We start from the raw sequence: 10,467 nt of genomic DNA, 5'->3' as shown, positions 1-10,467 counted from the left end.
TGCTGTACATCTAGAACATTCTTACAAGGATTGACGTTTTGATACTAAATGTTTTATGAGACTAAATAATTGGAACTCAATCCACCCAAAGTGGTGAAGGTTTTTGGTTTCTCATTATCGTTTCTAAGAAACATTCTTCATTTGATGTGTTGAACTTTGGCAATACAAGTCCCTTTAGTGACATAAAAGAAGCCAGTCTTTAAAAGATGCTGACAGATGTTGTGATAGTTTTTTTTACAATGGAGCTGTTTCCTGCTCCACTGCATGTAATTAGACATGCAGACAGAGCTTTCCCCAACTTACTGCCCCAAAGGGAGGGGTTGGGGCCGGCACCGCAAAGCTCTCCTTACTAAAAGGAAACACTTTTAACATGTGAATGTCTTGATTTCTATAAAGAAATGTTTTCATTTTTTTAAATTCTGTATAAAACTAGGTTTACAGTAAGGAAACTATCATTTCTATGAAGTTCAAGCAAACAATGTATCCCCTTCATAAGGAACTTGGATGGTAAGGATATTTTCCGCATAAGCTTTAAGGCCCTGCCTTTTTAGTGTCCTAGCAGCAGCATCCAGCACTCAGTGCATTGTCTTGCAGTCTGGCTCATCTGAATCTGCTCAACTTCCCTGTTTTACCTTTTACAAATTCTTTGCTTTTCTTTGTTTACTACTGTGGTGTTTTAAATTATAGTGTTAATCGTCAAATTGCCAGAGTTTTCTAAGTTGAGGTGGTATCTCTCTCTTTCAAACTCTAGAGATGCTCTTTGCTATATTTAATTGGGAACTCTGTGTCTGGCTTATAAAATCTGCAGGATACCCAGCCCAACCTCAACATTCAAGTTCAAAAACACTGTCTAAGAACAAAACTGGGGCCTCTGGGGGAGACAGCACTCGCAGGGTGTCCTTTCTTTGTGGGCCCCCTTCTAGAGCTAAGTCCCTAAGGTTGGCCCTTGTGTGATCCCAGCATCACCTCCTCTGTACCAAGCAGAAAACACAGGAACCTAAATTCCATGTGTGCTTGCCATATATTCTCTATTAGAGGCTCAAGCACTAGAACAGAGCAGTGAAATCTGAGGAAGCAATCAAAGGGGGCACAGGAGGCCCAGGGGCCAAAATCAGAACAGGGCATCTCATTGGACAAAAAGACAATGTGAGAAACGCACAACCACACATGGAACCAGGTTCCAACAACAGAAACTCACAGGACAAGAACACAGCAAATGGGCCAACATTTATAGACATGCCGCTCTGTAAGCTGGAAGGAACCTACGTGTATGTAGTCCAGGCTCGCCTTTCCCAGGTTTACCAAGGAGGCAGTATCTTTTACCCAAGACCAAAGAATTGTCCACAAGTAGAGCCAACACCACAACTCCTGCTCCCTGTGTGCTAGTCCAGTGGGCAATGTACTAAGGAGATAGCACAGTGCTGGACAGATGAATAAAGTGTAATGGAGATGGTGAGAAAATGTGTACTAAAGCCAATTCTTCCATTTACCTTGGACACAGGACTTAAACTTTCTGAACTTTAATGTTCTAGTTCATAAAATGGGAGTAATGTCTGCACATAAGTGAGGTTGGTGCATAAAAGACACTTAAATATTAGCTCTTTCTTCCTACCTCACTGCATCTCATGAAGACCAAGTTTTTCAAATGGCCCACATATGCATAATGACCTCTTAATTTGGTCCCTTGGTTTATTTTGTCCACAGAATACAGAATGCTCCACATTTGACTGCAGTGACATTGCTAGTAACTGTTTATTCATGGCATACAGCGCTCCTTCCTACTGGTAAGATTATATTGCACATTAATACTAAAATCTGACAGGGCCTCTTGTAGGCAGGCTCTGCCAACACATTGCAAATAAAACTCTTGAAGTTTCAACAGAAACATATTTTTACGTGATAGGATGAAATCTCATGGAACTTACTGCTTCCATCCATGGACTGAAAAAGCAACATCAATAGGGCTGTTATAAACTCAGGCTCCACGCTGTCTCCTAAAGGGATTAGACTGGCTTCATAATGTGCGAGAGGCAGAAGAAAAAGCGACCCAAGAAGGGGCTAAATCCTCAGTTGTCATTAGTATTTTCTCATGTCAACGCTGCGATTTGAACAGACAGAGGAATTGACTTATTTTATATACTTGTCTGATCCTTTAGTACTTAATGAAAACTAGAATGTTTTATTTGATCCCTGTGGGAACACAGCTAAACTGGGCAGTTTGTTCCTGAAATAAAATAGCAGCAATCAAAATACTCTCAGAGTCCCTTAGAAATCAGATCAGAGATTTATTAGAAAGTAGGTGTCCCCAGCTTATAGGTGGCTGTTAACATTATTTCCTTTACACAAAAAGTAGAAATGCCAGAAAAACGTTCTTGACAGAAAACAATACCACTGGCCTGGTCTCATTGAGATGTCGAGCCCAAACTGCCCATATTATGGAGAAAGGGAAGTTCAATCAACATTAGCGAACACTCATGCAATTGATGAAATACAAAATGGCGTCAGTGAATGTCTCTTTAAAAACAAGTTATATATACAAATATCACCCCCCAAAATGTGTCTTCTATAGGCTACCACTATAGATTTAAGGCATCCTGATACTCTGTTCTGCTGCTGGGGAGGCATTGTTCCCATGGTTCTATTTCCACAGAGGAGAGTCCAGTTTCCAATGGTGTCCAGAGGGCAGCGATGATAAAAAAGTGATTTACAAGAAGAGTTCTTTTGGCTCTGGCTCAGCAATGTGCTTTATGCTGTAGGATTTCTTCATTCTTCTATTGAGGTCATTATGCCTAAGCAGAAGAAAAACCACGAGGCCAAAATTAGATAAAACGACGGTCAAGTTACAAGACAATACCACTAACCAATTCACCAAAAATGGAAGTTATCCTCACACAAACCACACTGAAGAACACTTCATTCTAGTAGGCAAATTATTCTCTTTTCATATAAACCACTCTTTGAAAAATAAGTAAAAAACATGTCATAACACACGGAGTGAACACTTTTAAATTCTCAATTCCAACTGCTGATTGGAATCCAGGTGAAATTCTATAGTCAAGTGAATTTTATCACAAACAAAATAGAAAGTATGTATAATACTGCTAATTTAGTGGAAACATGAAATATTTATATTTTATTTACATGGGTTCACTGATGACACCTTTTATTCTCCAATAAGTTTAATAGCTCCTTGTTGTTTTGGTTAATCCTCACCTGAGGATATTTTTCCATTCATTTTTAGAGAGAGTGGAAGGGACAGGGAGAGACAGTGAGAGAGAAACATCGACGTGACAAAGACATATTGATTGGTTGCCTCCAGCAGGTGCCCCAGCCAGCCAGGATGAAGTCTGCAACCCAGGTGCATGCCCTTGAATGGAATCAAACTTGCAACCCTTCAGTTTATGGGCTGACGCTCTATCCACTGAGCAAACTGGCTAGGGCAATTTAAAGTTATTAATCATTTAAAGAAGATGCTTTTTTCTGTGGGTGTGTGATTACTGAGTAGTATATGTTAGAAGAACACAACTAGGTAAATCTATAGGGAAAAGAAGAAACTAGGGAACAATAATGCTGTTTTCCCCTCAATAGTTGATACCTAGTAAGTCTGTGCAAAGAAGTACCAGCTGAACACTTGGAACATTTTTGTTTTTTAGGTGAATTGCCCTCTGGGTAGATGCATTCATTTTCATGGGATATTAGTCCCATCCTCGGGATAAAATCTTCCAGAAAGGAGTGATCTCTTGAGAGCCAGAAAGCCTCCATATTACCAATTCCTCCTTGTTGCTACATCAGACAAAAACAAACTCTCTCTGGTAATAATGGTCCTTGCTAACAAGAGGACATAATTGGATGGAGAACCCCAACTGTGGTCTTATAGTCTCAAAATCACGTATTATTATTTTTTATCCTCACCCAAGGCTATTTTTCCACTGATTTTTAGAGAGAGTGGAAGAGCAAAGGAAATACAGAGAGAAATACTGATGTGAGAGAAACATCAATTGGTTGCCTCCTGCCTGAACCCTGACCAGGGCCCAGGCCGGGGAGGAGCCTGCAAATGAGGTACAGGCCCTGGACCGGAATCAAACCCAGGACCCTTCAGTCTGCAGGCCGACACTCTATCCACTGAGCCAGACCTGCTAGGGCATATTCTTAGTGTTTTAATAAGTACTTGATTATTGTCACAATATGAAAAATGTAATTCTTAATTTTATGTATTCCTCTGAATAGAACTACAGAGAGTTGTCCATGGGTAAGAAAGGGAGAAGGAAAAACCCAGCTGGTTGAAAGATATTCTAAGGACTTCCAACTAAACATGGTGGATTAAATACACATTTTCTTACAAAACAAAAGTACATTAAAAAAGGAAAGACATAAAAAAAGGCATAAACCTAAGTGAATAAAGGTAATGGGAGAGGAGATGATATCAAACAAAAATGCCAATAATATTTCAGAAACAGGAAGGAGAATAGACAGGTGTAGTATTTCTGCTTTAGTATAAGAGACACTGTGGTCAAAAACACTAAAAAGAACACTTTCTGCAGGACAAATCCAGAATGATTAGAGCTGAATATACACCCAGAAAAATGTTAATTTGAGGCATTTATCTGAATAATATCAGGCTAATTCAAGCATCTCTGAACCCTTCAATTACTCAGTCCTTAATTACCAGTATTCTAAAGAACAAAAGTATTTCAGTAATTCTAGCATGAATTATTCAGATAATTTGCTGGTCCTTGATTTCATTTTTGGATATAAAATCACATTCTCAGTGCCCAAAATTGGAAAGAAGGAAAGGCTTGAATTTAAATCACAGTTTTTCATGTACTTGAATTTGCTGACTACATGTTCCATAGCCCAGACAGCAACTCAGAGGGTTAGTCTTACCTGGTCCACGGGCATGCATTACATTTCCACTGATAACCAAAATAGGGGACCGTTGCTACTTTTGTGGCCCCCTTCCAAGCTTTAGTGAGAGAGCGTATCTACAAATTCCAGCTACTAAAAAACGGGGTTCTGGTTCAAAGAATGAAAACCCTACCCAAACCAACACTTCCTGTTGGTAGGTGGACTTGCAATCAGAAGGCCTGGCTTTAAACAGAGCGCACCATTCTTTCCGTGAGATGACAGCCTCAATCCTTCTGTTTTACTCCGCTTTTGCTCTCTTCTTCCATTTCTTCCCACTAGCTCTCCCTCTCTCCAAATACGTATGAAGTTCCTAGCGTGTGCCAGCCGCCATGCTGGAACCTTGGAGTACATCTGGGGGTGTGGTAGTGCCATCAGGGTCCCTGTTCTCATGAAGTTCTTAGACCTTTCATGGAAGTCACCATTTTTTAATGGTATCCTCTTTTAATTCTCTCTTGATTATGATCTCGCTGAATGAAGGGACCATGCCTTACTGTGGCCCAGCAAAATGCATGGCTTAGAGCTGACGATGTTGTTGAAATGAGTGCGCTGGCAACTCAGTAACATCCCGTGTCTGCACTGGTCTCTGCGTGGGAAGGAAAATCCCAAGTGACTGTGGTTGGAGCAGGGATGCTTGGTGAAGGTATTGGACGGTGCTGAGTAAAGTCTCTGTCTGGTACTTTTAAACCTCATGTAACTTGCTGATTCTTTAAAACTCCAGCCTTAAGAGAGTTTACAGACAGGCACTGCTCTCTTAGTGTGCAAGGATATCCTAGCTGTGGCAGACATGGTACCGTGAGGACTCATACTAGAACGTGTCCCTTTTGGAGTTACACAGTTCAAAACCAGACCCTGGGGGAGTGAGGCAAGGAGAGTGGAGTTGGGTGAAGGGAGTTTTGTTCTTAAGTTGGGTGACTACATTGAAATCAGGATTAGCATGCTGGAAGAAATGCATTTCCGGTGGGAGGATTTTAGTTTCCAAGGCAGGTCTCCCCCTGCCCTCCTTCCTATAGTTCATGAGTGTTCCGCATGTTCATTCCTTGCCTTCCGAGGGCAGTGCTTTAAGACAGAACATAGGATCTTCATTGTAATAGCTTTTTTTCTTTTTCCTATGTCTCAACTCATCCTACTTTTATATGAAACTCACTGCCTTTCTGTATCGGAATATGCTTTCCCCTTTTCCCAGGGGGCGCAAGGAGCTTATGAAAAGAAGCTGCATTTGTGAATCATGCTCTCATCCATCGTGAGAGCTCTGGCAGCTTTCAGAAAGCGTCTGCTACATTGTGCTTGGATGCTGGAAAGATCCAGTCATTTTAAACATTCCCCATAGCACGGACATTTCTCTCTACACAGAATATCCTACTGGGCAACAGCCAACGGCAATGTACAGCTGTGGCTCCTTTCAGAGGAGATCCTGTTAATTAATGGAGTCTGGAGGAATGGTTCAAGGTTGGGCTCTCCTTCCTTCCTCCAAGTCATATGGACAAAGCTTCGGTGTGAAATGCAGATTTTCTCTTGGAATCAAATTTGAACCCTAGGGAGGCAGAGATGGGGGTGGGAGGGACAAGAGCTGTGCAGGGAACACAGAACACTGGGGAACTTGGGGAGGTGTAGAAAGGAAGGAGACCAGATAGGCTCTGGGGTGGGGGTGGGGAGGGATGGGTTCTGGAGCAAAGATGATTGATCACCTCAAGTCAGGAATCAACTCCTCCTGACTGACTGGCTCTGGACCCAGAGCTAGTATATTAGAAATGAAAAACACACACAAATACTTCAGATGAAGCTTAGAATTAGAAACTATAGTTTTTTTTAGCAGAAAGTCTAATGTCTGTACGTGTTACAAAATACCCTTTTAGTAATAGCACTTTAACAAACTTTCCTAAACGGTTACATTGGGAAGATTCTGTCTGCTTTTCCGGAGCGCTCTAGAACTATGCAATCAACACATACTCAGAGAGCCTAGAAACGTACCCATGGCTACTTATATAATCATCCCCGACAAGGATCTTAAAAAGCATATGGGTTAAAAATAAATACTTGGAGGTCAAACACTTAAGGCAAGATTAACATGTGGCCACTGTATTATATCCAGAGACATTATGGCAAAGATGCCCTTGCTCAGTAGGATCAGGGATTCCTTTCTGGGCCGAATGCGTGTTTCCATCGGGATCTGGAAATGCTGCTCAGTGGGGCTGAGGGTCAGGTTTCAGCCGGGGCCTCACCTCTACATTCCCAGTGTCTTCCACATCTCTGCTCATTTTGCTGTTTAGAATGATATTCTGATAATATAACAAGGACAGAAATGTGTGTGTGTGTGTGTGTGTGTGTGTGTGTGTGCACATGCTTGCCAACTGGTGGGGGTGGGAACCCTGAACTCATCTCCTGTTGGACACAGCAGACGACCATTGCCACACACACTCGTTATCTCAGGCCAAACATATCACTCTGTTTGTTGTGGTTGCTGAACGACCTTGATATTTGATGCTAGCTCTTGGCTCTACATGTATAATTCTGAGTATGACTAATTCCTTCATAGTAAAATCCACACTCATGGTGTTTATTGCTTACTGTCTTAAAGGAGAGTATATTATCAAGTTGGTTCTAGGATCACGAGTCTCCTGATGTTCACCCCTCAGGGCACAGTGCCACCGTGGTCAGAGACAGTGTGACTGGTAGTGGTCAAGGGTTAATGCCCTCTGCCCATTCATAACTGGAACCAATACTCATTTCATTTGCTACAGATCTCAGATAGACTTAAACTCTGGGAAATGGATGGCTTATTGACATTTTAAGACAAGTAATTGCAAACATTCCCTTGGAGTTGTAATAACTCAAAACCAATTTGTCCTTTGTAATAAAAAGTAGAGATAAATCTGACTGTTATAAACAAAGTCATCCTCTGCAGTTGAAACACACTGGGAAAGCTGTTCAAAGCAATAGAGTTGAATCTAATTTTAAAAGGCATTGAAAAGAAATTTATATTCTTTCTATCAAGCTGTGACCAATTTAGAAAAATAAATAGCAAACAGAACCCCCTCACAGCGCTGACATTCTTTAAAATGTTGCATTTATTGCCCCTATTTTTTATTTACCAGGAAAAATAAAAATTTCTCTGGAACTGAAATGTGATTCCAGTGTATGCCTGGAAATGGGGCCCACTGCTTCACCCTTCCTCCCAGGGCTATACTGACAGGGCCATTCAGTGGCATAATGTGTGGAGCCAATGCTAACCCACTGACTGCCATTGGTTTCCAAAGTTATATGATCCTGGCAATCCTGCTACCTGAGAGGGACCATCTGGCCTTCAAGCAAGTTCTAGGGACAAGATGTAAAGCCATCACTGATGGATGAACACCTGGGTTCCTTTCCTTCTTGCATCTTTCTATGGGATGCTTTCTCTGTGGGCCCCACAGGCAAAATGAAGCAGGCACTAGTTGATCAGGTGTTTTTCATGCCCATGTTCCCATGCTAGTCTTAATTTCTCAGAGGAATCCTTATTTCAACTAGAGATTCCCATCCTTCCTGGGCTGGTTGTCTCTGCCTCTGGGTGATTATGAGTGAAACAGAGAATTCTCCCCTCTCCGGCATGAACAAAGCAGTCAAACTGAAAACTTAATAAAGTGCAGGTTAATTTATAAGGCAGGGATGGAAATAGCCAGGATGCTTATTTAAATACAATGAATATGTTTACTTTTGGATTTCTATTTATCACTGAAACCAAATTTAATTTAAAAAGCCTGGGAATCTGATAGGTTCGAAACAGCCCTCAGAAGGCTTGCTTCTTAAACTGACTAGGGAACTGTTAACCCCATGTTAGATATCCAAGTAGCCCCACAACCTCGTGCTGTGCTCTGATCTTTGTCATCTTGCTATAGTACATTGTTCAGCTTCATTCCCTTGGTACTAGGAAGACAGGATGAACTATTTCTGGTAGGAGAATCTACTGTGATACTGTCCTTTTTTTCCAGGTGCTAAAGAAGCCTGGAAGAAATGAGGGGTCCTTCCCAGCCCCCTACCCACAGGAGTTGGTCAGTCTTTGTACTTCATTCCTTCAGGGCATCATTGGGGACTTCTGTTCAAGGACAAAAACAGAATTTTCTAGGCACCAGAAGACACACCCAACCTATGATGGGGGCAGAAAAGGTATGTGGGTGGGAAAGGTAGGTTGGGAGAAACAGAAGTGCCAATGCCAATTTCTGGGAAGGGAGCTGATATTTTTCCTGTTCCCTCCCCACCCCCAGGCACTGGGCTGTCAGCACTGGCCAAGATTCCTGGCCCCTGTGTGGCCAAAGCAGCCCTGCCGTAGGCAACATGTGAGCCTGCCCCAAGCAGAACTCTGGTGACCAGTAAATGCTGAACATTCAAGGCACTTCCTTCAATTTACTGAATTAATGAGACCCCTAGGGGCACCCACTAAAATGACTGCGATGTACTAGCCTGAATAGAGACCTGGAGAAGATTACATTTGATTTAGAGGAGAGGAGGGAAGGAGAGTGACATTTCTCTTGTCTTAGTATTCGGAACTAAAATTCATACCCACAACACACACACACACACACACACACACACACACACACACACACAAACATTTTGGAGGATTTTGGAAGAGGGCTAAAAGGTGTGTCATACTTTTAATTTAAATTAAATTTTAAATTAAATTTAAATGATTTAAAAGTGACAGTCTCCCTTTAAAATGGGTTTGGGTTTAACTCCTCTGAAATAAACCAGTTAGGGCACTGCCTGCATTGACTCCCCTCCACTGCTCTCCTTATCCTGCCCCGTTCCCCACCTTGTCAGGGAGGAATGCATATCCCCCCCAGGAAGATGAAACAAAGCTAGGCTACGGGAGGACTCTGCCCAAGGAGCAGTCCAGCCACCTGTGACCTTCAACATGACCCTTTTATGCACAGTCCATGCATTTCGACTTGTAACGGTTTTGTTTGAGAAAGAGACCGGCTTACTGACTGGCACTGTGGTTCCGAATGCTACACTGGAGCAATTTCAGAATGGCAGGGCCCGGCTGCTCCCAGGGGCAGCAGAATAGCGATGAAATGAGCTTTCCGTCTATGATCAACAATAAAAGAAACCCTCAGCTCTGCTTCAAAGTTCTGATTCTGATTGGAGGTTGACTCATTTCACCCATGACAGGAAATTTAATTTCTATACCTACTTGGTACTTGACTCCATGAAAACAAAGACTGAAAACCAAAGTCAACTGGGAAACACAGCATGTGTGTGAGCGGAGGAGACTCCTGGGCCCTCGGCTGCTGGAATGAAGCCCTCCTACAGGGCACTTGCTCCCTCTCTAAGGGCCAGTTACAAGTCTGCCTGCTTCTATTCGGGGGAAGGGCTATAGGTTTCTTCTTTCTTTGTGTCAGCCCTGCTAAGTGGCTCCAGGGCCATGATTTAAAAGGTCATGCAGCCTGGCTAGCATAGCTCAGTGGTTGAGCATCAACCTGTGAACCAGGAGGTCACGGTTTGATTCCCGGTCAGGGCACATGCCTGCGTTGTGGTCTTGATCCCCAGCAGGAGGCATCCAATTAATGATTCTCTCTCCCTCTCCCT

At 42.5% G+C, this 10,467-nt stretch overlaps 1 protein-coding gene across 3 annotated transcripts in view; it reads right to left on the bottom strand.

Annotated features, from left to right (window-relative positions):
* Window positions 1–2,265: 2,265 nt before the first annotated feature.
* The window catches only part of LOC118656960 (synuclein alpha interacting protein), a 141,162-nt gene continuing 132,960 nt past the window's right edge, over window positions 2,266–10,467 (bottom strand). For all 3 annotated transcript variants that reach the window (XM_036310781.1, XM_036310783.1, XM_036310782.1), the window contains one exon: window positions 2,266–2,789. In XM_036310781.1, the coding sequence (XP_036166674.1) occupies window positions 2,705–2,789 (85 nt within the window). In that variant the 3' untranslated portion in view covers window positions 2,266–2,704. The remainder of the gene's footprint in view (window positions 2,790–10,467) is intronic.

Source organism: Myotis myotis, unplaced genomic scaffold, assembly GCF_014108235.1.
Source record: "Myotis myotis isolate mMyoMyo1 unplaced genomic scaffold, mMyoMyo1.p scaffold_m19_p_5, whole genome shotgun sequence".
In the NCBI taxonomy this organism is placed as follows: Eukaryota; Metazoa; Chordata; class Mammalia; order Chiroptera; family Vespertilionidae; genus Myotis; species Myotis myotis.
The sequence above is the reverse complement of the archived record's forward strand: the minus strand, read 5'-3'. Positions and strand labels throughout refer to the sequence as shown.